This window comes from Caretta caretta, chromosome 16 (genome assembly GCF_965140235.1).
Source record: "Caretta caretta isolate rCarCar2 chromosome 16, rCarCar1.hap1, whole genome shotgun sequence".
Taxonomy (NCBI): Eukaryota; Metazoa; Chordata; order Testudines; family Cheloniidae; genus Caretta; species Caretta caretta.
In genome coordinates, this window is record NC_134221.1 from 21,038,518 (window position 1) to 21,064,873 (window position 26,356).

Sequence of the window (26,356 nt, forward strand, 5' to 3'; positions counted from 1 at the left end):
TGGGGAAAACATTAGAGAAACTGTGCAGCTCTGAGGGTAGAATTTTGATGATAAAACAAACGGACCACTTAATTTGAGAATGTTTATGGAACTTTTAATACACCGACTCATACACTCACCTGGAGGCTATTCCCACACTTCTGTTCTATATTCAGCCAAACTGAATCAGCTACTAATTCTGCAGTTTCCTCTCCAGTGACAATGTAGTAGACAAGGAGACGGGCTGAAGGAACCATTTCTTGCGTTAGCTGAAAGTTTAGATTTTCATAATCTGAGCTCATAATCCTCTCCTGAGTTCCAAAACTTACTATTTTCCCTTTGGATAATATCTATAAAATGGGGAGGGGGGGAGAAAACAAAAAAGAAAGAAACTAGTCCCAGCAAGTATTCCTGACTCCCTAGAAAAGTCACTTTGGCAAAGAGAAAGATTGTAGATAATATACTATTTGTGTATCTTAACTGGTGAAAAATAACAAAAAGGAAATTAAAAAAGTTAAATCTTACTTTTAGAAATACTTTTGCCCTTTTGTATTGATTTTTACATGAACTCAAATCACTTTGTAAACATAAATTAAGCCTCACAACAGCATGTAAAACTGGCAACTTTATCTTGAATTCAGAGCATACGAAGAATCAAGCATTTGAGATGTTTAATGTAGTCTACCTTAAATTAATGTAAAAGAGAGTTGTGTCAATTGAAATAGTATTGTTTGTTTTAATATAAACAGATTGTAATACAACTGAAGTAGCACTTTTTTATACTGTACATCGTCCTATAAGCCCTCAGATACAATGTAATAGTGTACCTGAAAAAAATGAGGAGTCTAATATATCAAATATTTGCTGGCAGTGTGGGGAAGTTTATCTTCCCCTGTTCAATGGACCAAATTTAGACAGTGCAAGGAAAAGGACATAACTCCCCATTCCCAAACAGAAGTGGATATGCATTGCAAATGCTGTCTTGATGAGTGCCCATAATCTTGCCCATAATCAACCATATACATACACACACAGCGCTACTGAGAAGATTCTTGGTGCTGGGATCATGAACTATTTCCCTACATGAGTGTATGACTTCCAAGAGAAGTAAGCATGTGTCTTAGTGTTTGCTGAATGACGGTCTTCAAATCAGGAAACTGTTAAAAAATCAAGTCTACAAGCCCTTTGCTGCTGCCCACTGCTGCATTTTTGAAATGTTGAAGTTCTGTGGCACACTTACTTCACAAGTTTCAGAGTAGCAGCCGTGTTAGTCTGTATTCACAAAAAGAAAAGGAGTACTTGTGACACCTTAGAGACTAACGAATTTATTTGAGCATAAGCTTTCGTGAGCTACAGCGTACTTGAGGCTGCTGACAAGCAATTAACACAATGCTGATACAAATGCAGACTGATTTTTCCTCTCATTTTTACAAGTTCTCCCCATGTCAAAATTAAGGTGTAATACAGGAGCAATGGGGGAAATGTGTGTCGCTGTCCGAACAGACCCTGTTCCGCGGTTAAATATAGGACTTTGATTTCTCTGGTGTTGTCGATTTGGCACCTTGTACTAAATTACAAAACAATGTTTTAATGTGAAAATACATCTGTTACTTACCAAATAGCTGTAGCAATGTATTTTATGAATATAGTGGCTATGTGGATACACTTTAATGCTTATATAATCCCCCACACGTAGTAGTTTATAGTTTGAAGCCCAGTCAATGTACAGATAACTTTTGCTGAGCGATGAGTATGCTTTTGCTTCATAGTTTCCAGTAGCCTGATTTTCTTCTGATAGACTTGCATCTGCAGTTTTTAGCTAAAAATTATATAAAGTGCATACAAAGATTTAATACCAACAAACATTCTGATAATGTTTTGTACAATGCCTTTTATCCAGCATCTAAAAGCTCTTCGTCATTAATCAAGTAAACTTCACAATAGCCCTGTGAATCAGGAATTATTAAAGTCATTTTGTAAATAGGTAAACAGAGTCCAAAAGAGGCTCATGGCTTGATTTCAAGAGAACTAAGCACCCACAGCTCTCGAGTCAGTGATAAAGAAAAGATCACAAGTCAGGCATGCTGACTCCCAAATGCATTCTTTAATTATGAAATTATACTTCCTCCTATTAAATAAATAATAAAATTAAAATTTAATATAATACGTATACAGGATGGATTAAGTCATGATAAAATGACAGCCAACTCAAGCATTTGTCTGAAATTTACCTCTGCACATTCTGGTTTCAGATAGATGCCGAAATCCCAAAATACCATCTTGTCCCTCTGAGATGGTCAATGAACAATTAACAAAGGGAAATTCTATGAGAAAGCCTGCTTTGAATAATTTCTAGGCCGAGATAAATTGGTTCATGTACATTTGGATAACCAGTATCTGAAGATTTTGATGTTTGTATGAACTGAACCTTTTGAATTAGGTGATCATCTTTAATATATAGACAAATCAATTTCAACCATTTCACATTTTCTTTTATAAAAAACTGTCAAATCCAAATAAGTAAAAAAACCCAAACCAACAGTAAAGATTTATATATGTATACATATAAGTGGAGAGGAAAAGGTCAACAACATACTGAAAGCTACTGTCATTTTGATTAGACGTCTCCAGAATGAGAAAAAGCACTCTGAGGATTTTTATTGTTAAGCAATTCATTTGGATTTTTTAATTTTCATTTTAAAAGTCTACTGCAACTAATTAGGATACACACCTATATCTGTATTTGGATTTGTTTTGTTTTCATTTTCTCTTTTCCTCACTGTTGTCAGCAAGGGATTAGTTTCAAAATAGTTTAATATACAAGTAACTTTCCTCTAAAGCAGTCGTATGTGGTAGTATTGAATATTTGTCACAATCCCCCTGTTAGATTATAAAATTGTCAAATTTTCTAATCTACTGGTTTCGTGTGTAAAAACTTCCCTTCTGTATTTCAGACTGGCCAAAGTAAACAGTCAGAGAGTACATACTATGCAAGAAATAGAGCAGTCAGAAGAATTTAACTCACTTGAAATTCTAGTGCTTTGCTAGAAGATGGAATATTAACCACAAATAAAGCAGTTCCATCATTCACACTTGTTTGTCTTGTCCCAGCATCTGAGCCTTCTGGTACCAACTCAGTTGAATCCATTTGCTCATCAAATACATTTGCACTGAGAATTACAGGGAGGTTCCCCACAGGCTGGTCCAATGTATCCTTTACCTGAACCTGATCATTAGAACAAAGAAACTTTGCTATAAAAATGCTATTATTCTTTAAATGTGAGCATGAGCAGGAGTACCTTGGCAGAAACAGTCTGTCCACTTGTCACAGTACTTCAAGAGAGTAAATGGGCAGGCAGATCTCAAGTAACATCCATTAAAAAAAACATTATATATTATAGCATACAATCATATTGCTTATGTTAACTAACCTTGATGAAGAATGGAAGACCAGGCTTCAAAAATAGAGGCGTAGCTACCAAGTTCAATTTGTAGGGAGATAGCGCATATCTGACTCCAGCAAATTCACTTTCTTCACTAAGTCCACCTAACAAAAAAATATTTTTCTTTTGAGAAGTGTCTTCCAGGGATCCCATTTTCTCCCTCAGTAGTCCTGTGTCATGGCAACCCAACCATTTGTTATACTCAGGCCTGAGGAGTCTTTGCACTCAAGGATCAAACTTTTATCAATATGAAATTAAATTAATAAAAACCTTAAACGCTTTTTAAAAAACATGTAAAATTGTGCTGGTGATGTTAAGTCATCCTTCTCATATCCTTTTGGTAAAGGAGATTTCTGAACACAAAAGAAGATCTTGGGCCAGGAACCATGCCTAAACTTTGTATTTTATTCAGATTTTCACATAAGTATGTTCAAATGAGGGACAAAAAAACCAAAAACCCTACCTGTAGTTTCTAGCACTGTTACAGCAATATACAGGTATGACCCATCTAGCTCTTCTAGGCTTTGGTAGCCTATTTCCTTAACTGCATTTTTACTATTAAAATCGACCTCTGCAACTCCATCAACTATCTGGTAATAAAACAAAAATAAAGATAAACAAATTATGCTTCTGTACATAGTTTAAAAATAATCTCCAAAGGCATGGTGTACAGTGTCTGTCTCAGATGTGGACATGCACAAAATCTGTTTACAGCAGAGACCAAGGATAAAAAATTCTAACAAAGGAGAACAGAGTTACTCCCCTGAAAATTAACCAAGCGATAGTAGATGTTCCAAGTTGTGTCCCTGAAGCCAGCAAGAACTAAGAGCACTACATATCCAAGCAATCTTCTCTGAGAGCCTTCCTGTTCCATGAGCAAAGGAAGAAAGAACGCAAATGATTCTGGAAGTGCACCAAGAGCTAAGTAAGTGGAGGGCTTTGGTTTTGTGGAACACTGGTCCACCTTCTCTGAGGAGAGGAGGCTGTATACTTTGGATGGTCTCCACCTCAATAGAAGGAAGACCAATCTTCTCAGTGATAGGCTGGCTGGAGTAGTCAGGAGGAGGTTAAATTAATAACAAAAGGGAAAGATAAGATATGAGCACTCAGCACAAAAATCAAAATATTGAGAACAAAATTAATCAAGGAACCAAAGCACATCAAGAGAAGAAATTTTTGAATCGCCTATACACCACCGACAGGAGCCTGGGAACAAACAAGAGGAATTGGAATTGCTTATTTATAAGCATAAATTTAATCTCGTTGGTATTACTGAAATCTGGTGAGATGATTTGGATGACTGGAATGTTAAAATCAACAGCTATAACCTATTTAGGATCAAGTGGGCAAAAGGGGAGGGAAAGTGGCACTCTAGGCCCAGGCCGCTGTGGGAAACTGCAAACCCTCCACCCGCCCAGGGCCGAAGCTCGGGGTGCCCAAGAGCAGCCCCCAGCCCATGTACATAGCCCCGGGTCACGCCACCCAGGGCAGGTGGAGGGTCTGGGGTCCCCACAGCAGCCCAGGCTCCCTAGGCAGCTTTTACTATGGGCTGTCTCTGGCTTCTGGACTGGACAGGGGGTGGGGCCTCAGGGGAAAGAGGAGCAGCAGAGGGTGGGGTCCAGTGGTGGGCCCACCTCAGCCCCCCCTTCGGAAAGGCTGGTGCCACTACCAAGGGCTGCACTTCATGGCAGCGGAGCTGATCATCTTATCATCTGATCATCTTATCCCCTTTGCCCCTCCCTCCCCCATTCCGGAGCCCCTGTCTCGAGAAGGAATACAGAGGTTATTCTACCTCTGTATTTGGCAGTGGTGAGACAATTATGGAATACTGTGTCCAGTTCCATTTCCCACAATTTTTAGAAGGATGTTGATAAATTGGAGATGGTTCAGAAAAGAGTGACGAGAATGATTAAAGGATTAGAAAACATGCCGCAAAGAGCTCAGTGTATTTAGCTTAACAAAGAGAAGGTTAAGAGGTGACTTGATTACAGTAGGGCTCTTCAATCTAGCAGAGAAAGGTAGAACATAATCCAATGGCTGGAAGTCAAAGCTAGACAAATCTAGAGAGGATGTAAGATGTAATTTTTTAACAGTGAGAGTAATTAATCATTGGAAAAAACTTACCAAAGGTCATGGTGGATTCTCCATCACCAATAATTTATTAAATCATGACTGGATATTTTTCTAAAATATCTGTTCTAGAAATTATTTTGGGAAGTTCTATGGCCTGTGTTTCACAGTAGGCCAGACCAGATGATCCTGGCCTTGGAATCAATGAATCTATGCAGAGGGGGAATCATCATTCACTCAAGGGAGACACCGATTTGTGTCACGACTGAATGACTGAGCCAAAAAGCTAGACTAACCTGAGAGGAGAAGGGTGATTCCAAAGGACACCCGGTAAATTTGGAGTTGTCTAGGTCTTGTTAAAAGATTAATATTATTACAATTAATTCTGTATTGAATTTCCTTCATTTGCTTTTTAATCTTCAGTGTAAAAATTATTTCATGGAAAGTTATAGACATACATTATTTACTTAAATGGCCAGTTGAGCCAAACTGAAACTGCTTTCTGTCTGTCTGAGACATCGTCCACTAAGTTTCAGTCCAAGGTGAAGTTTTATGCCTCTGATAACAGCAGTTTTAATGGATGTTAGAGATGTAAATAGAGTTTAAAAATAGTAACCGTTTAACCTATTAAAATTCTATTGGTTACATGGTTAACCATTAAGGAGTTCACATAGGTGGAGAACTAGGGGAAAGGGGGTGCTGCAGCATCCGTTTTACGCGGGGCTCCGCTGCCGCTTGCACCCGGCATCCCGGCCCAGGTCTCTGCTGCCTCCCCGTGCCTGGGATCCTGGCCCCGCCAGCCACCTCCCAGAGTCACAAACGCAAGCCTAGCCCAGGTCTCTGCTGCCTCCCCGCGCCCAGGGTCCCGGCCACCAGACCGCACCCAGGGTCCTGGCTGCTGGGACCCCGGATGTGTGTGGGGGGGGCAGCGGAGTTTAATCGTTAAGACCGATAAGACTGTGCTTATTGGTTAACCAGTTAAACTTTTACATCCCTAATGGATGTGTTGACTTTGAATAACTGAGAATGCAAACCATTGCACTGGCCTGCAAAGGCCTGCTCCAACTCCCATTCAATTCCATGGAAAGACTTCAGTGGAAGCTGTATCAGGCCTGAACTCAATAAAAATGGCTTAGCTTCTTCTTACCTCAGTTACGTGCATTGCTTTTTTCATCATCCTTTTTTCAGTTCCTTCAATTATTCCAAAACGCATATAAACATCTGCCCTGGTGACCTTCTTGTTATAAAAATACCTTGCAAACAATAAAAATACTCCTTTAAAGTTGTTACTGCAATGGACGCAGAAAAGCTGAACATAAAATATCATATGCACTTATTTTTAATAAGCAGTCAAGCTCTGAACAACAGGTGGCATGGAAAAGAGATGGTCTTGTATGTACTCTGTCAAACCCTCTGACTAACATACAAACCACTGCTGATAAGTATTGAAGGAAAGTGCAGCTATTCCTCTTCCACTGCAGAAAGGACTTCAGTGATATGACTTTTTGAGGAGAAGGTAGGAAAAAGATGGGAGGACCTCTCAGGTACATCTAGCCTGCAGCTGGGGCCATACCTCTCAGCCTGGGTAGATAGACATGCTCTACCTCTGCTCAAGCTAGTGAACTAAAGATAGCAGTGTGGACACTGCAGTATGCGCTTGCCACATAAATATCGATCCAGCAGGTCAGGCAGGCTTGTACTCCGGTGGCTAGCCCCTGCTGCAACATTCATGCTGCTATTTTTCGTGCACTAGATTGAACAGAGGTAGCACGTTATCTACCCAGGCTGGGCGGCATGCTCCCTGCTGATGTGTAGACATACCCTTAGAGACTGGGGGATTCCTTCCATTGAAGCAAAGAAAAGACAAAAAAAAAATTAAAATCAAGACCAAATCTCCTTACCTAGCTTTAATAGTAATCCTGAATGTCTCAAATTTCTCAGAACTAATTATGTTCTTTTCTGGTTCTATGGAGATGAAAAAGCTTGGCATTGCTGAAAATTAAGCAGAAAGTTAAATATAACAACTTAAATGTAATTTTAAATATTAAGCAATAGCAACATGAAAAGATGTCATTGAAAATGGTCCAAAGATTCAAAAGTATGTTTAAAAAGATTTTAATTGCATACTTAAAGGGATTAAAAAATACGGCTATTACTTTCTTATTTAATATTCAGAATTGAAAAACCCAGGAACAATCATATATTACCATATTCTTTGACTTCAAATTTTGCAACAGCAGAAGTTGTGAAACTCTTTTTGTACTTGGCTTCAATCTTCCAGACACCATACCTATAAAAAAAAAAGACGTTTTCAAGATGAGAATTAATTTTGTATCCAATAATATAGTTTTTAATAATATAGTTAATAACTCTAATTTAGAGACTGCTTCAATAAATAATCTACAGTTTTGTGTGGTTTTTGTGAGAGCAAAGCCTGCACAAAGCTGCACATATGTTCCTATCCTAGTCATGCAGGCAAACTTTGACTATGTTCCTTTTTAACCCATGTACTACAACTGCATTGTCTTCAGTAAAGTTGTAACAAGGGTTAGTTACCATACATTAGTTTAAGATAGGTTAAAAGTACTTCTTTCCACAGCCTTAAGATTTATCTACACTAGATTTTTTATTTAGAGTTGGCTGATTGCTAATTAACTTGAGGTAGTTTTAATATTTGTAATGGCTAGTGTGGACACTCCCCAAATGCTTGCACTTTATCCTGGAACAAACATTTGGGGTTAGGGCTGGACCAACGGGTATGTGTTAAACTGTATCTATGTCTACACCAGGAAAATGTGTATTGTTAACACATGTTAAAATCCTAATGTAGATAAGGCAAGTTGTAGTTATAACATGGTAGCTGGCTGAGATGTTAAAAATACACCTTTTTTCCTCATGATGACAAGGTCTGTGTGTTGATCTACTAATAAACAGCTCTTGTAGAGACTGCATCTTAAACTGCAAGCTGTCAGTTTTGGGTTAAAAGTGTTAGGAAAAGATGTATTTTTAACACGTTTTCGGATCAAGGATATCCTCCAAAGGGGACTTGTACAACTCCAGTGGGTCTGGTACATGTCTGGGGCTCGCAGACACTAACACAATATAAACAAATAATTAATAATAATAAGTACCGTAGAACCTCAGTTATGAACACCTCTGAACTGGAGATTGTTCGTAGCTCAGAAACGTTTGTAACACTGAACAAAACGTTATGGTGGTTCTTTCAAAAGTTTACAATTGCACATTGACTTAATACAGCTTTAACCCTCAATTTAAACAAAACAAGCACAGAAACAGTTTCCTTACCTTGCCAAATCTTTTTTTTAAACTTTCCCCTTATTTTTTTGTAGTTTACATTTAACACAGCACTGTACAATATTTGCTCATTTTTTAAGTCTCTGCTGCTGCCTGATTGCGTACTTCCGGTTCCAAATGAGGTGAGTGGTTGACTGGTCAGTTTGTAACTCTGGTGTTTGTAACTCTGAGGTTCTATTGTACATAAAATCAGTGCCTGAAATCACTGGGGTTTAGGTTCCCCAGTCCAAACGATGTAAGGCTACTGTTATGAGAAACCCAAGACCTGACAGGGATGTGAATTCAGTTTTTTTTAAATAACTGAAAATACTGTTCACTTTTTCTAGGGGAAAAAAAATCAGTTAAAACACTCTCCTCTAAATCTCCACTCGTACCACTTTGCCCACCCAGTGTACTTGCAGCATCCCCTACAGGATTCAAGGAAAACGAGGAGGCATTTATTTTGGATCTATTCTTGCCATATAATATCTTTCTAACCTTACTACACACACACACAGATTATATAGAGAAAAAACAACAACAAATTGCCTGTTTAAATGTTCATACAGTTACTTTCAAACTATAACTAGCACTAGTGTTTGAGTGTATCTAAAAGTTCTCACTCCTGGAAATAGTTGGGTCTTTGACCTCATGCCTGAGTCGGAGTGGAGAGAAGTCTATAGTTTTTTAAAATTTTCTCAGGCATTGGAACATGATAGGCCTATCATTGTGCTATAACTGCAGCTTTATACATCAATATCTTCACCTGCCACTTCTCCCTACTCCCTTTTCCACTGTGGCATTTTCCATATATATCAGAAAGACAAGGAAGTGCGACTCCTATACGGCTACCGTTAATGCTGCTTTCTCATTTGACTGATAGGAAGAGAGCATGGCTATTATTACCCTTATAGCATGGCTGATATACACAATACCAAGAACTCCACACATGCCTCTCCTCCTCCTCCCCTTCCCATTTAGCAGATCCCCCTCCTAAGTACATTTACGCACATGCCCCCCCAAAAATGTAGAACTAACATGACATTTGCTGCCATCATATAGTTCACTCTGCTTATGATACAGCCATTCTCCCACACAGTCTGTCTTGTCTATTTAGACAATATTGGCTCATTATTTGCTTGTACTTCTGTCTGTAGCCATCTGTGGTCTCTTGTCTTATACATAGACTGTAAACACTTGGGGACAAAGACTGTCTTTTTGTTCTGTGTTTGTACAGAGCCTAGCACAGAGGGGATCCATGTTTTGGGCTCCTGGGAACTACAGTAATACAAATAATAAATAATAACAGTAATAATAAAAATGACTAGAAATTTCAAGTTCCATGTAACTCAAGTCCCCTCCATATCAGCAAAATGCAGTTTCAACGTTTTTGAGAAATGGCATTAAAACAAACTTAAGTCTACTTAGGATTCGAAGGAATCTTGAAGTCAGGAAAAGATATAATTCCAGTAAAGTCTTCCTCTTCCGTAATATCCACTTTTACTCCTTCTGGATCCTTTAGATCAAAACAGAAAAACAAAAAACAAAAGTTACAGACAGGTGAACATCACATGCTCATATGGCACATTTAGAGGAGAGTTAGTCTTTAGTGACTTCAGTGGGAGCATGATCAGGCTCATTTTTTCTTCAGATTTTGTCCATTTCACAGAACAGAAAACAAACCTTTTTCTGAAACAATTCCTATGCTGAAACTGCACCTTAATTTTATAGACTCTTCACCAACATGTAGAACTCCTCAGCCTGATGCATTGAGATTTTAACGACACAAAATTAAGACCTAATTCCGAAAAACAAATGCATATGAATAATTTTACACACAAGGGTAATCTCAATGATATTAATTGGACTGCTCCCAGGCATGAAGCTAATCATGTGCTTAAATGTTTTCAGGATCATGCCCTAACTTTGAAATTGAATCCTCTGGTGAAATGTGTGATACAGGAGTTAAAACAGCAGTAAACTGTGAACTTGGGAGTGACTAACTCACCAGAATTTGAAACTCTGGCAAAACATCTGACTGGTGCTCCAATAATTAAATGAATTTAAAAGATAGTGATCACATGATGCTCAATATTATCACTATTATATTACTGTGGTAATGACACTAAAGCTAATATTGAGACTATTGATTCCTTTGCATTTGAAATGAAAGAAATGGCAACACCAAAAACAACTTACATGCAATGAAAGCTCTCCCACAAAACCTTTCTTTAGAGATAAGTGGTAAATCAATTTTTTCCACTGAGGCTACTCTTGAGATAAGACTTACAAAGCTCTGTCCAACTGTGCTAAGTCACTTTTAGGACTTCTAAAAGGTTATTAAATTGCAATAGCAGTTTCCTGACAAGCACTGTTAATTTTTTAAATATGTGGAGATCAATCATTTTTCATACTATAGCAGTGGTTTACTATTGAACTATAGACTCTTTACGGTCTCCAAAATGCCAGCATTATTAATTAAATTAAATTGCAACAGACTCACCACAAAAGTTAAGACAGTTTCTCTTCGGGCTGGCTTCAGTTCTTCATTCAAAGAATAAACCCTGATTTTCACTGTAAGAATTATTTATAATAAATTTTAAAAGGTTCAAGTAACCTTAAGCTTCTATACATATTTATTCCTAAAAATCTTCAGTATTAAAGGATATTCTTGATTTGTTGCATATCTGTAACCCCCACTACAGAAATACATTGAGCCATTTATTCATGCTATCAACATAGACAGATTTTGTATTGACAACTGCTTCAGATTAAATCATTAAAATCCATAATAAATTCTTTAACTTCCATGATCCAGCATTACATTTTTCTGTGGGACGAAACTACTATAAACTCAGTCTTGACAAAGACAGTAATCCAATTAATTTTTTTCAATGAAGTATTTCTTCAATAATATTTTTGAATATATTTTCAGCAAAGATCTTTCTCTTGTCCTATGTGCCTCAGTTTACACATGTGTTAAACACTTCATGGTGTAAGGTGGAGAGTGGGAATGAAGGAAGGAATTTTGCAAGAAATAATTAGTTCATAAAGTGCTAACACACTGCAAATTATTATTTTGATGTTCAAATAGACTGTCTGCTTAGATAGCAAGCAACTGGTGAAAATCCAGCAATGTGGTTGATCGTTTAAAGTAAATTTAAATCCTAATTCCTTGGCGACATAGACTCACTTTAAAGCTTTAAGCCAAACAGAAGAAACAGACATTACTGTACCTGACTGATCAGGAGTATAAATGGGTTTGTCCGTCTGAATAAAGAGAAATCCATTTTTATAGGTAACTGGCATTTTTTTCTCTCTTGTAAAATGTGAAGAACTAGCTTCCAGATACACATACAGGACTGAACTCACTGATCCTAGCAAATCTTTCGGTTGAATCTGCCAGGGATTGTGGGGAGAGACAAATAAATATTGGTAAATATTAAAATAATCAAACTATGGCTTTCCCCTGCATTTTTTGTTGAATAGAATATCTGAACGATAATTAGCATTCTGTTGTTAATTATTTACTAAATACATTCATCAACACCAGCATCATGAAGGAATTTCTTCTCCATGTTCACAATGTATAAATGGTCATGAGCTCTACATTGTGGTTCACTTTTTTCTGAGGCACCATTTACTGGCCATTTCCAGAGGTAAAATACATGACTAGAGGGACCTACATACAGTTACTGTATAACTCATTCAAATTCCATTTCACTCCAAGGGTGAAATCATGGCCCCATCAAAGTTAATGGGAGCTTTGCCATTGACTTCAATGGGGCCTTAATTTCACCCCTAAACTAGTCAGCATGTTTCCTTAGATTGAGCACACAACTAATCAATCTTTTCCATACTCATTGTTTGTTCCTTATTTAAATTTTCCTTTTTTTCCTTGTTAAAGGTTTAATTAGTAGGATGCTTTAGTATCTCTAATACCATTAGTTCAATAAAAAATATAGAACACGTCTGTCTGGTCCATGGAAACAAAGAACATGTTTGGATAACTGATGTGATCATCAGCATGATAAACAGACAATTGAGAGATATGACCATAGGCATTAAAGATAATTAAAGCAATATTCTTTTGGAGCAATGATTCCTATACTAAAACTAATTGTTTTTTATATTAAAACTTGAACAAACCTTTTTTCTTGCTGATTTTATTTCCTTGGGCATAACTGCATCAGTGAAAGAAAGGGTGTGACTACACTACAGAAAAATGTCACTTTGAAAGAACAAAATTATATTTATACTTTTTTTATTATTTTTGGCACCTTATTCTCCACTCTATTATACCAGTTTTACACTTTCATAGTGGAGGATTTCAAAAGAATTACACTTACACAAAATGGGTGTAGCAGACTGGAGAATCAGGCCCTTTCTCTTCACAATTAAAGAAACTGGATACTTGTCATAGTGGAGTCAATCCAACCTATTTTTACAGTCAAATGCAAGATAAGAGAGAACAAGAACTGTTTTGAATACATACTGTTAAGGTTACAGAGCCTTGGAATTTGTTGGCTGGAGATAATTGGGTGTGGCCAGAAGCATAAGTAGTACGCTTATCTGGAAAACTTTTAATAGAGATGCTGACAGGAAACGCAGTCTCATATCCAAAAGCTTGAATTACCACTTTCTCCGATGCTAAAATACGGAAGATCTTTGGTGCTGTAATAACGTATCTATAAAATTTAAAAAAATCATACAGACAATGGAACTGTCAGTTTCTTTTGTACTTATTTTCATTTTAAATTAACTTAAAGGTATACAGTCAAAGCTGACAGGTTACAGATCTGATCTACTTCTATTTATACTAACATTTTCTATTAAAAATGTTTCCTGGATAGTAAAAAAAACAATACAAAATGGGGATTCAACAAGAGAACCATATTTATGAAGAGTTATCATTTCCTTCAATAGGTGCCTGGTTATGGGAAGTTCAGTATGCTTATAACCCAGTACACAGTTAGTTCTTTCTAAAGAGAAACCCCTGACACAATTCTAAAGTTCACCCCTGCTATCAAACAAAGCCTAATCCTTGTAATCAGAAGATCTCAAAATTGCAGTAGATTCTATTAATTATAGACAGGAACAATGTTTGAAAGGCCGATCTCCTGATAAACATGTTTTTAAAATGAAAATTGTTTTTTGTGATAGAGAATCCTTCAGTGCTTTTGAGAAAGTAGATTGTATGTGTGTCAGACAAAACTCTTCTGATTAGAACTCTCTTTGTTTCAAGTGAATATGTATTGAGGTATTTAAAATAATCTAGTAAAATAATAGGGGCAAAACAACCTCAAACAAACCCCAGTCCTATCCTGTGAAAACTTACACACGATTACCTTTACTATTTTGAGTACTCCTGTCGAAATCAACGAAACTATACTTGAACGTGTACATAAATGTTGGCAGAATTGGTACCTAAATTCATATAGTTCTTTTTAAATTGGAACGGCTATCATTGCAGAGCAGCACATACAGCATTCAATGTATATAATCACAGTAAGTCTGTTTGTTGAGAATACTTCTGAAGTTTGTTGAACAAATATTCTATGCATGTGCAGTAGTCATCTCCTTTGTTTTAAATATCAAAAGCAGCTGGATTCTCTGCTTTCTAAATTTTTTTTTGTAGTTATAAGAAGTCAGATAAACACTACAGTGTATTATTTTTAAAACATATTTAAATAACAGCTTACAAATAAGAGTGCAGTGAAATATGTTTCCATGTACTTTAGACAGTCAGGCAAACATTATTTTTAAATTATTTAAAATTTGCAGCACCCTGGGATCATCCTCCTGTCAACACAGGCAGAACCACCAATGCGCATGAAGAGATGAATATATCCCTTTGGGTTTGTGACAGCAAATAGAGCCCAATTCCGCAGTCCTTTCTTAGGCAAAACTCCAACTCAAATCCGCGCTCTGACTGAGCAAGAACTGCAGAATCAGGCCCACATAATGCCTTTTGTGTTGTTTGATTGATGGCTATCATCATCAAGCAATATTTCCAGTAAACACACCGTGTTTTACTTACGTTTGCTCCTGACTCAAACTTCTTCCACAAAAAGCCAAAATACAAATGAAGCTTAAAATATTCATGATTGGCACAAGCATGAAACCAAAAACCCTAGTGAAACTTTGGTGAAAGGGTATTTGGCTTCTGCTTCACTCAAGTACGTTTGTGTTATCTGTATTTATCTAAAGATTAATCATTAATATCAGATCTCTGAAAATACTGCTTTACTAAACACTACTTCCTCCCTCCCTATCTTATGGCTTTGAAGAACGTCAGCACAACTAAACCCCCTAATTTAGGCTTCATTCTGCTTTTGATCTGTGCACAATTACAGGGATATCAACATTTTCAGAAAGGAATGTTTTGATTGTTTAATTTAAAAATGACATTTGGTTTAGAAATTTATATTATAAAAAAAGTCAAAATCAGAACAAAAATGTTTCAGTTAACCTGAAACACATTTTTTAAAATTTCATTTCTTTGGAAATTTTGAAATTTGACATTCTGTTCCAATTTGGAATGAACACAAATTTGGAAATCACAGAGTATCCCACAGAACAGAACATCTGGGTCCCACACAGCTCTCGTAATTTATTACCAATAGCTACTTTTGATTGCCACAGAATCTGAACACTGTCAATTGTCTTATTCTGCTGACCTTTCCAAAAATATAACCACCAAATGAATGGTGTACCGCACAATGAAGAAGATTTACAGAAAGAGTTCCTTACACTGAGCAATGAACTTGATTAGGATGAAGGAAACAGTACTATCAATCAAGCTACTCTGTATCAATTTCACCGTAGAACTTCTGCCAAAACCAGTGGTGGGCAACCTGTGGCCCGCGGGCTACATGCGGTCCATCAGGGTAATCTGATTGCGAACCGCAAGACATTTGCTGACACTGACCGTCCACAGACATGGCCCCCTGCACCTCCCAGTGGCCGCGTTTTCAGTTTCTGGCCAATGGGAGCTGCGGAGGGATTGTGACTGCGGACAGTCAACGTCAGCAAAATGTCTCGGAGACTGCAATCAGATTATCCCGACGGACCACATGTGGCTTGCAGGCCGCAGGTTGCGCGACACTAGTCTAGACCCTTCCCAAGCCACCTCCTCCTCCAAATGTAAATGACAGTGCATGTATCCTCATATCACCCTTTTTCCTATTAACAATCAATCTTAAAACAAAAAATAAATATATATCAACAAATTAATGATTCAGCTGAGTCAGCAGCTTAAAAACTTATCTGTATTTGGTCATCTCCTCGCCTTGAGGCAGTTTTGTTCGGTTTATTCAATGGTAGTATTAAATCCTAAAGGTGTAGATTGTGACAGATATGGCAGTTCCTGCAATATCTTTGGGAGATTTTCCTGTATTAAGCTTTGTATCATTGCAAGCCAGGGACTGTATGTAATTCCGTGGGGGAGGAGTACCACAACCCTCCAAGAAATAGGAACAGTGATGGGTGATTAGGCAAATTCACTCAGGTTGTAACACCTCCCAAGAGGCACCACCACCAGGAGAGACTTGCATATACTGTCAAGTATCAGAGGGGTAGCCATGTTAGTATCTAGCCACAAAAACAACAAGAAGTCTGGTGGCACCTTAAAGACTAACAGATTTATTTGGGCATAAGCTTTCGTGGGTAACAAACCCACTTCTTCAGTTGCACAGAGTGAAAATAACAGATGCAGGCATAAATATACTGACACATGAAGATAGGGGAGTTACCTTACAAGTGGAGAACCACTGTTGACAGGGCCAATTTGATCAGGGTGGATGTGTCAACACCAAGAGAGGTGGTCAATACCAAGAGAAGGAAAATTGCTTTTGTAGTTAGCCAGCCACTCCCAGTCTCCATTCAAGCCCAACTTAATGGTGTTAAATTTGCAAATGAATTGTAGCTCTGCAGTTTCTCTTTGAAATCTGTTTATGAAGTTTTTTTGTTGATGTATGGCTACTTTTAAATCTGTTAGAGAGTGTCCCGGGAGACTGAAGTGTAATTTTCCCCCCCTCACTGCACCGAAGTCTCAGGGTTAGGGTGACCAGATGTCCTGATTTTAAAGGGGCAGTCCCGATATTTGGGGCTTTTTCTTATATAGGCACCTATTAGCCCCCACCCCGTCCCGCTTTTTGACACTTCCTATCTGGTCACCCTAAACAGGGTAGATAAAAGACCCTCAAAAACTAAGTATTCCAACAATCTATATATATAAGAAAAACAGTAAGGCATGTATCTATGCCAACAATCCCAGACCATTGTGATATTAGAGATAACTCAACCAATCATCACCCTACCCTACAGCTAATTTGCATTCAACAATTTCAGTGGTTGTAATGAGTTCATGATCTAAGGAGACTGTATAGATGATGGTTTACTTGCCCAACTGCATGGTTCTTCAAAGGTTAATTTGCCACCCATACAACTCAAAATAAAATCTCACAGCACAACCCCACAGACACAAGTCAACACAACTACCCACACAATACCACTACTATCACACAGAATAAACCCAAAACACATAGCCACTCACCAGAGCACATACTCCTCCTTCATCAGCTTCACAAAACAATACAAATCTCCCATCACAATCCCCTGACAGAACAACACAAATCTCTCAGAACAACTCCACACATATAAATCAACACAACCACCCACAGCAGGATCAGCACACACAATAATCCCTCACCACAGTACACACATCTCATTCGCCACTTACACAAATCAAAACATGTCTCCCAGCGCTACACATGTGCTCCCCCACCCTTGCTCATACTTACTATAAAATCATACATTTGACCTGTGCCTTTGCTGCTCATCATTAAAATCCTATAAACATGGATACAGCTTGCAGCTGTGTATACATACTGGTGGCTATTTTAACCAGTTATGATTTCTGTAGCGAGGCTGGCAGGTCACTCAAAAATCATAAACCTGCCCTTCACTCCCTTTCAAGATTGGGTCATCAATACGGAAATCTAGGAAAACAGAGACATATTGTTATGAAACAGATGGTATCTGCAGAAGCGGATGCAGACTTCTAGATGACATAAAATGCTAGTACCAAGGATGACCATGGTCAACATACAGTTTAATTCAGTAATAACTCATTTTATGAATAAGCAATATCATTCAGTTTTAATTTCTAATAATCGCTCTGTCTTGATTTCATCCTAGACATTTTACCAAATTTTCATGTACAAGAGGCAAAATACAGTTGTTATTTGCAAAGTTAGAAATATCCCCACCAGCCAGTGACGGGACTCTGGATGGGAGAGTTGTGAGTTATTACCGAGAATTCTTTCCCAGGTATCTGGCTGTTGGGTCTTGCCAAAATGCTCAGGTCTAACTGACTGTCATATTTGGGGTTAGGAAGGAGTTTTTCCCCAGATCAGATTGGCAGAGATCCTGGGTGGGTTTGCTTTCCTCTGCAGCATGGGTCACTTGCAGGTTTAAACTAGTGTAAATGGTGGATTCTCTGTAACATGAAGTCTTTAAATCATGATTTGAGGACTTCAGTAATTCAGCAGAGGCATGGGTGGTAGGTATAATAGGGCAGAGGAGGCTCTACTGCGACACCCCTGGTTGCAGGGTTTGGCGGTGAAGTTTTTGCTTTATTATGCCCCATGCAGGTTCCGGGGCGGCAGAGAAGGCACATACCACCTCCTCAGTCACCCTGGAATCTACATGGGGCACATCAAAAAGCGTCTTCTACAGACTTTTCCCCTGGGTAGTGGGGGGGTTGGGCCTGGGGAGGAGAGGTATGGCAGCGCTGCAGCCAGCCCCAGGCTCCTCCAAGCGGGGGGAGACTTGACCAGCCTGGCTGGGCTCCTCCGGGGCAGGGAAGGGGGGCTTGTGGCTCTGGCCGCGGAGGCTAGTCTCGCGGCTCTGGCTGTGGGGAGGGTGTGGGCGGAAGGGGCAGAGCTGGTGGCTAGCCTCCCCAGAGTGGGGCTCCACCCACCACCCATGGCCAGAGGTTATGGGTCTAAGAGTGGGTGGGCAGGGTTCCGTGGCCTGCAATGTGCAAGATGTCAGACTAGACAATCATGATGGTCCCTTCTGGCCTTCAAGTCTATAAGTCTAAGTTCTAAAGGTGACCTACATCTAAAGTTTCTAAACTAAGCATGAGGAGAAAAATACTTATTCTAAATGGTTGTGGTGAAGACAGAACCTTTACTTGCCAGTCCATCTGTGTGCAATACTTGAGCAAACAAGTCTATAAAACAGTCAAACTAGATAAAAGTTGTGCAAGATTTTGCAAGCTTAAACAAATACTGTAGCCAGTATTTACGGGAAAAGATGTTTACAATAGGTATCTCTGATCAGAATAACATGAAATTATAAAAAGTATAACATGCTACAATTACATTTGCCACAACAAGAGAAACTCTAATAATGCTCTTGGGAGATAACCATTAACTGGAGATAATATTTAGAAGTTATAATATTTTCAATTATTATACAAAAATAAAGCTCATATTACTTATTATTAAGAACATCAAGCCATGATGTTCCATACAATAAACAATAAAAAACACTGATGAACAAATTTTTACAGGTCTGTCTTGTAAAATTTAAATCTTTCAAGTAACTGTTTTTAAATCTAAGGTAAAATCCAATGATACTCCTTTCCCCTCATTTTTTTCTGATTTTGTACCAATGCTTGCTGTAAACTGAATCAAACACAAGCCTAGCTGATTTTGAAACCAATGTAAAAAAAGTCATGTAGATTATTTTAAATATTGCTATAAACAAGGTAGCAATTTAGGGCCAGATACTGCAATTTGCTCTGCACGGGTAGAATCTTGCATGCACAGCCTCAGTGACTTCAGGATAGAGGTGCAGAACTCCATAAATTGCACAACATACACCCTGGGTTACTTGCTTTTCTAAAGTAATTTTAAAAGTCAAGGGAATAAAACTTTTTTTTACCCAAGTAGCAGGAGACGACAGGGTACTGATGAAGTATAACTACTTATAAAATCTCACTCATCTGAGGTACACTTCCCTCATTTTAGTTAACTTGGAGACTAAAGAAAGTGCTCCATTTTTCTCATGATGAATTATGTTGCATATTTCAAAGTGCTATTTCAAATCACCCACACTACAAAAAGCATCCACCTATAACTTTATAATGCTATACTCAAATGTAACATATTAAGTATGTAAAATTACTTATTACAGAAAGCAACAATTTAAAATCACTTCACTTCGGAGTGATTATTATCAGCTAGACAACTGTTGAGAATTATTCTGGTAAAACAATTAAAAAAATTTCCCTTTTTAAACACAAAACCTGCACTCACCCTACTCCCATAACTAATGCCACTGATTTACTTCAATAAGAGTACTCATGCAAGTAAGGTGAGTAGGATTTGACCCTCAAGGCCAAATTTTCAAAGGTGCTGAGCACTTGCATTTCCCATCGACTTCAGTTGGAGCTGCGGATGCTTGTCACCTCTAAAAGTCAGGCCCAAGCATTAGGAAAAAAGTTTCTTGCCTCCATTGTTGCAGAGAAAATCTTGAAAACATGAACTGAGTGCACCCTAGAGTCTCAGAAACTAGAAGGCAAAGAATATAAGATTACTCCTGAGGGCATTCTGTGCCAAAAAAGTCAAAATTGTGTACACAATATTTTAAAATTCTGCAATATTCTGCAAATTTCGTCAAATAAATATGGATGCTCCAGCATGGCATTGGGGAGCAAAGGCCACTGGCTGCCCAAAGGTGGGAGATCACTGTGCAGCTCCCCCCAGCCAGGACATGGACTCAGTGGTGAGGCTGCACCCAACCCTGATATAGCGTAAGGACCAGGCCTGCCCCAGAAACAACCTAGGGCCCTGCCCCTCCATGCCAGGTGCACCAGCTGTGGGCAGGAAGGCTCAGCAAGACAGGATCCAAGTGTGGAGAGGCTCATTGTGCGGGGATCCAGGTGTGGGTTGAGAAGGTTCTTTGTGGGGCAATCTGGCTGTGGGCAGTTCAGTGTGGGATATAGGTTTTGGGGGGATATGGATGCACAGGAGCTTGTTGGGGGCATTTCTGGGTGCAATGGTAATGGGACTCTGCAGGGTGCCCAGGTGAAGGTGGTTGGGGCTAAGTGGGGTCTGTGGGGGTATAGATCTCAGCAGGGAGGTCTGTGGGGGGCATCAGTGGGGCCATCCAGATGCTGGGAGAGTGGGGCTCATTGGGGTGGGAAACCACATGCAGCTGGTTGGGGATCCATGAGCGAGTGTCTCACCAGGGTGGTCCAGGTACAGGGGGAATGGGGCTCATGGGGAGGGGGTTCTGACTGTCAGGGAGTGAGGCATGACAGGCTCTGGATGCATGGGGGTTGGGTGGATGGAGGAGCCACTCCCTGTATAGGTATCCCTCCCCCTGCAGCTGAGGAGCAATGGGTGCAGGAAGCGAGTGGCAGCAGGGGGAGTTTGCAGAGCTTCTTGCAGCTGGGGGAGAAATATGGGGTGGGTCTGACCCAGTCCCAGATACCATGCAGGGGAAGAGGAAGTCCCATCCTCCCTTGTTGAGCCACGACTAGATGCTTATCCTGGCACAGGGTAGGAACCACCAGCCAAGTCTTCCCCAGTCCCACCCCTTGCCCCAGTGATTTACCTCTCTGCTGGCTGCCCTGGGCATTCAAGAAATACTGCTGTGGAGGACTGCATGACCGCCTTTGTGGCTTCCCTTTTCTCCCCCTTCAGAAAGTCATTTTTCTATGGGGAAGCAAAGAAATCTGCCAGGGGACATAAATTCTTCACACGCGCCATGCGCCCAGGGGACATAAATTCTTCACATGCGCTGTGGTGCACAATTCCCCCAGGAGCACAAGGTGTATTATGTTTGAAAGATCTCATGGTCATCGCCTGGTTTTTGAATGATGGGGGCTGGCAATTCCTGCAGTCATGGCCCACACGCATCCACCTCTGGGGAGGGCCTCAACAACTCTGCTCAGGATACAGTTGAGAGGGGAAAGGTTGGCCAAAGCTTGAGTGACACCTGCCATTTCAAAAGGCAACGTGGGAATAACTCAGCCTAAACTGGGGCCCAACCCCGCAGAGAGGCACTCGAGCCACATCGCTGCGTCTGCCCTCAGCTGGCGGGAGACGGGTCCTCACGCCCAGGCCCTGATCTGTGACCCTCGCTCCGCACTCGCGGCTCCCAGCCGCCAAAGCCCCGCGCCTGACACGCCGCCCCCGCCTGAGATCAAACCTCCAGCAACTCCACCACGCTAACGCGGCCGGGCGGCTCCCCTGATCCCCCCGCCCCGCCCCGCCCCGGGGCACACCCGGGGCGGGAGCGCCGCACACTGGCCAGCCCGAGCCACGGGCCAAGCGGTGACCCGCGCCCGGGCGCCGGAGCGGACAGGGCCTTGGGATCTGCGGCCTCCTCTGAGAGATCCAGGCAGGGACCGCTCAGTTCGCCCGCGTCAGCCCAGGCAGGGTGACAGGCCGGGCCGGACACCGGGGTCCGACACAGAGCCCTGCGGGGAGCCGCCTCAGCCAGAGCCTCTGGTGGGGGTGGTCCCTAAGCCCCGCCCCCTCCCTGAAGAGCCCGCCCCCCTGAGGCAGGGCCCGGCTCCGGCTCCGGCTCCGGCTCCCCCTGCGCCGGGTGGGGCCCGTGCTGGAAAGGGGAGGCTGTGGCCGTTAGGAAGGGGCGCGGCCACGACGGGCACCGCCCCTTTCCCGTCAGCACCAAACCGAAATGGCGATGGCTCGGCTGCCAGCGCCGGGCTCTTAAAGGAGCCGCTGCGCCGTAAGTGTCGCGCCGGCGGGGCGGCAGCCGTCGTAGCGCCCGGCGGGAGGCCGGTTTGGCCACAAGAGGGCTCCAGGCTTGCCCAGGCTTGCCCAGGCCCAGAACGCCGGGGACATAGGCGGCGGCGGCGGCGGCGAGGCGTTACCATGTCAACCCAGGTAATCAACGCGGAGCCGTGGGGAACTCCTTGGGGCGGGGACCGGGATCCCCAATCTCCGAGACGAGACCGACCCCCTCGCGCCTCAGATGAGAGGGGCCCGACCCCCATCCCTCCCCCCCCCACCAGCGCCTCAGGTGAGAGGGGCCCGACCCCCATCCCTCCCCCCCACCCCACCAGCGCCTCAGATGAGAGGGGCCCGACCCCCATCCCTCCCCCCCACCCCACCAGCGCCTCAGATGAGAGGGGCCCGACCCCCATCCCTCCCCCCCCCACCAGCGCCTCAGGTGAGAGGGGCCCGACCCCCATCCCTCCCCCCCACCCCACCAGCGCCTCAGATGAGAGGGGCCCGACCCCCATCCCTCCCCCCCACCCCACCAGCGCCTCAGGTGAGAGGGGCCCGACCCCCATCCCTCCCCCCCACCAGCGCCTCAGGTGAGAGGGGCCCGACCCCCCATCCTCATGTCCCCAGCGCCTCAGGTATTTGGGGACTGCCCCCCCCCCATGTCCTGACTGGGTCTCAGAGCCACAGGAAGGGGTGCTGGTGCGCGTAGTGCGTCAGTCAGAGGGTAGCAGAATTGATGTGCAGTTGTCATGTCAAAGTGCCCTGTGAAGTGCCACTTCTGGGAACTTGTTTACTGTGAAGTTGTGTTGTATAGAACTGATGGCTGCCAGGGTGCAGCAATGTGCTGATTATGAAGTCCTGGTGATGGGGTGTGGAGTTACACTGATGTTGTTTTAGTGTGGCGACATGTGGATGTGCAGTGTAAAATCACATGTGCATGTTGTGTTAGTTCATAAAATAAAACAAATAAACCTCTTAATTCCTATCGTCTATGAAGAATGAGCTTCTGGCTGTTTTGGAGCCTTGAGGTGGACCAGAAGAGTGACTTTTATACAATCATGGCAGTTATCATCCCCTTTTGAATGAAGAAGTCTCCAAAGCTTTGTGCATTGTGTCTAGCAAGAAAACCCCACGATAAAGACCATTAATCTTCAAAAGGCAGATGCTCTCATCTTGGCTTTATAAAGAGTGGACCAAAATGTGCTTTTGCCTCCTGGCTTGATTTTGTAAAAATCATTCCACAGTGAGGATGTGGGTTTATGGGCTTCCACAAACAGAAAGAATACATTGAACCTTTAGTTGATGAGTAGAATTAACCTAGAGTAAGTATATTTTATTATGTAAGGCATTTTATTTAGGTACCAGATAATCAAATGCCCTCAGCCTATTATGAATATTAACTGCATTGGCTTGCAATCTACTTCCAGATGCATTAAAGTCAGTGGAAGTAGAAGTATCATAGAATATCAGGATTGGAAGGGACCTCAGGAGGTCATCTAGTCCAACCCCCTGCTCAAAGCAGGACCAATCCCCAATTTTTGCTCCAAATCCCTAAATGGCCCCCTCAAGGATTGAACTCAGAACCCTGGGTTTACCAGGCCAATGTTCAAACCACTAAGATATCCCTCCCCCCCAATGGAAGTAGTGTGTGTTTAGTGGAGGGTCTCCATTTGAGGAATTTCTTCTTCCTGCATTGTGGTTCATCAGGACCCAACTTTACTAACTATTAGAGAATGGGGTAAGATACATCTTTTTTTCAAGGATTCTTGCTGAAGAGCTTTTTCTTAGGGTAGGATGGCAGAGAGGAGATGAGGTTTTTTTTACTCTTTATTGTGTGCCATCTAAATATGGCATTTTGGGAATTTATATCAAACACAGATGCCAAGACAATGTGTGCATAAACATCATTAAATAAAACAAATATACAGTATTTCAGTTTACATCTAAACAGTTTCAGTAAGATTTATGTACATGTACAGTCTATGACAATCTTGAATATATATATATTTTTAGTTTTACAGATTTTTGCCAGATGACTGACTGCGTTCTGTGCAATGAAGAAAGGGTCATTACAAAGAACATCACCCAGAAAAAGACAGATATCACCCTCTCGTACGCCTAGTCCAATGTTGACTGTCACTTCAAGTAGCAGGTCACCATCTCCTCTTAGCAGGCAGGGCACACCTGCAACTTCCAAAAAAAGGGGACAGAGGTATCAACAGCTTGATGTTACAGTAGAAAGTGATGTAGGAGCTTCTTTTGAATATCAGATTGACAAAGGTATTGTGTAAATAATAAGAATCGACCCTGAATGCATTTAATATTGGCAGAATAAAATTAGCTACATGTCCATCTATTATAAGGTGTATTAAAGGGTCATTGTCACATATTTTAGACCCCATATTTAGCCTACCCTATAATAAATTGTCTTAAATTGCTTAGGCATCATCCAGATTCCAAATATCGACATTATATATTTCTGATTTTAAACCCCTAAGAACTGTTTTATACAGAGCATACCCCCTCAGGCAGCAGAGGGGGCATAAATTAACCGATTGCCCCTAATCCTAGACCTGTACATTATCATCAGTGAAAGGTGATGTACAAATATAACTGTAAACAAGACATCTTTGTTTCAAGTTCAATTGGAAATCAAACAGCTGGAGAAAGTCAGTATTTACTACATACACAAGATTAAATTAAAGGGACACTGATATATTAAAAATACATATGTAATAAGCCAATGAAAACATTTTATCACATATTATATGTAATATTAATATTTCAGCTGAAAGACTAGATGAAAAAAGATTTGGATTAATATTTATTTTGCTCCATAAATTTGCATGGTGCTTTATTATGATTTGTATTAAAGTAGCAAGGGCTACCAATATATAACAAAGAGACAATTCTTGTCCTGAAGAGCTACAGGAATAAAAGTCACATGATCCATGCCCCCAGATTTTATAATCCAAACAGGAATTGATGATGATGGGAAAGGTGAGGGAAGCTAGAAATCTCACTTAATCAAGTTCTTGGCACACAAGGACCGGGGCACTCTGATAGCAACAGTGGCACTAGAAACTGTACAGGGGTAGCAAAATGAGGCCCTGACTCCTTTCATCTTCCTGCACTAGACAGTGGAGGTGGACTGGCACAGGGATAATGCACACTGCATCTTGTTAAAGGATTTACCAGATGCCCCTCCTCAACACTCCCAGAGGCATTGTATTTTCCTCAGGCACAACGCTTCTTGGAGCTGCTGTCCATGTGTATCTCCTTCTCAGCCTCTATGCAGGTTTCCCTTGTTTTGTTGTACTAACTAAGCAAAAGTATTACACTTTTTTTCTTTCAGTGCTAGTTGAATCACACTTTTTCTATAATTTGCAGATGAAGACTGTATTAGTCCAGGAGTTAAATACATTACAGAATCTCTTATTAAAAACCTGTCCAAACAGGAAAATTTGACATACGTAAAATCACTGAATCTTTCTCTTGCTAAGGATGGGGGCAAGAAATTTAAGGTGGGTTACTGCATGCAATTTCTTATTAACTATAATACACAATAGTATTAAAGTTCAATAATATTTTAAAACATTGGAAATAATGGTTAGGAAAACACTTTAAGTAGATGAGAAGAGCCAGTCTACCTCTCTGGGCCCAATTCTGCAACCGCTACTTATGAAAGTAAGAATTACAGAATCAAGCCTCATCATTGTACAAATTACCATTGATACCAATGAGAGTTTCACATGTGGAACAAAGCTAAAATATGGGTACATGTTTGTGTAATTT

The 26,356-nt window shown here is 40.9% G+C and overlaps 2 protein-coding genes across 13 annotated transcripts in view; one reads left to right on the forward strand and one right to left on the reverse strand.

Annotated features, from left to right (window-relative positions):
• The window catches only part of C5 (complement C5), a 56,139-nt gene extending 33,794 nt beyond the window's left edge, over nucleotides 1–22,345 (reverse strand). For 3 of the 7 annotated variants that reach the window (XR_012665289.1, XM_075120610.1, XM_075120611.1), the window contains exons 1-15: nucleotides 21,420–22,345; nucleotides 20,117–20,371; nucleotides 17,591–17,788; nucleotides 13,282–13,474; nucleotides 12,023–12,185; nucleotides 11,290–11,360; nucleotides 10,211–10,302; nucleotides 7,700–7,782; nucleotides 7,394–7,484; nucleotides 6,640–6,745; nucleotides 3,886–4,012; nucleotides 3,411–3,526; nucleotides 3,005–3,205; nucleotides 1,595–1,798; nucleotides 120–329 (exon numbers count right to left, since the gene is read on the reverse strand). Coding sequence is in view for 6 of the 7 variants with exons in the window: in XM_075120610.1 (XP_074976711.1) it covers nucleotides 120–329; nucleotides 1,595–1,798; nucleotides 3,005–3,205; nucleotides 3,411–3,526; nucleotides 3,886–4,012; nucleotides 6,640–6,745; nucleotides 7,394–7,484; nucleotides 7,700–7,782; nucleotides 10,211–10,302; nucleotides 11,290–11,360; nucleotides 12,023–12,095 (1,374 nt within the window). In the remaining variant the exon portion in view is untranslated. The remainder of the gene's footprint in view (nucleotides 1–119; nucleotides 330–1,594; nucleotides 1,799–3,004; nucleotides 3,206–3,410; nucleotides 3,527–3,885; nucleotides 4,013–6,639; nucleotides 6,746–7,393; nucleotides 7,485–7,699; nucleotides 7,783–10,210; nucleotides 10,303–11,289; nucleotides 11,361–12,022; nucleotides 12,186–13,281; nucleotides 13,475–17,590; nucleotides 17,789–20,116; nucleotides 20,372–21,419) is intronic. The other 4 variants (XM_075120608.1, XM_075120609.1, XM_075120606.1 and 1 more) reach the window with 4 other exon arrangements.
• A 71-nt stretch (nucleotides 22,346–22,416) lies between these two features.
• Nucleotides 22,417–26,356, forward strand: part of CNTRL (centriolin) — a 57,895-nt gene continuing 53,955 nt past the window's right edge. For 3 of the 6 annotated variants that reach the window (XM_075120598.1, XM_075120601.1, XM_075120599.1), the window contains exons 1-3: nucleotides 22,447–22,717; nucleotides 24,575–24,841; nucleotides 25,952–26,085. In XM_075120598.1, coding sequence (XP_074976699.1) covers nucleotides 24,616–24,841; nucleotides 25,952–26,085 — 360 coding nt within the window. In that variant the 5' untranslated portion in view covers nucleotides 22,447–22,717; nucleotides 24,575–24,615. Of the gene's footprint in view, nucleotides 22,718–24,574; nucleotides 24,842–25,702; nucleotides 25,860–25,951; nucleotides 26,086–26,356 lie in introns of those variants that run through there. The other 3 variants (XM_075120605.1, XM_075120600.1, XM_075120602.1) reach the window with 3 other exon arrangements.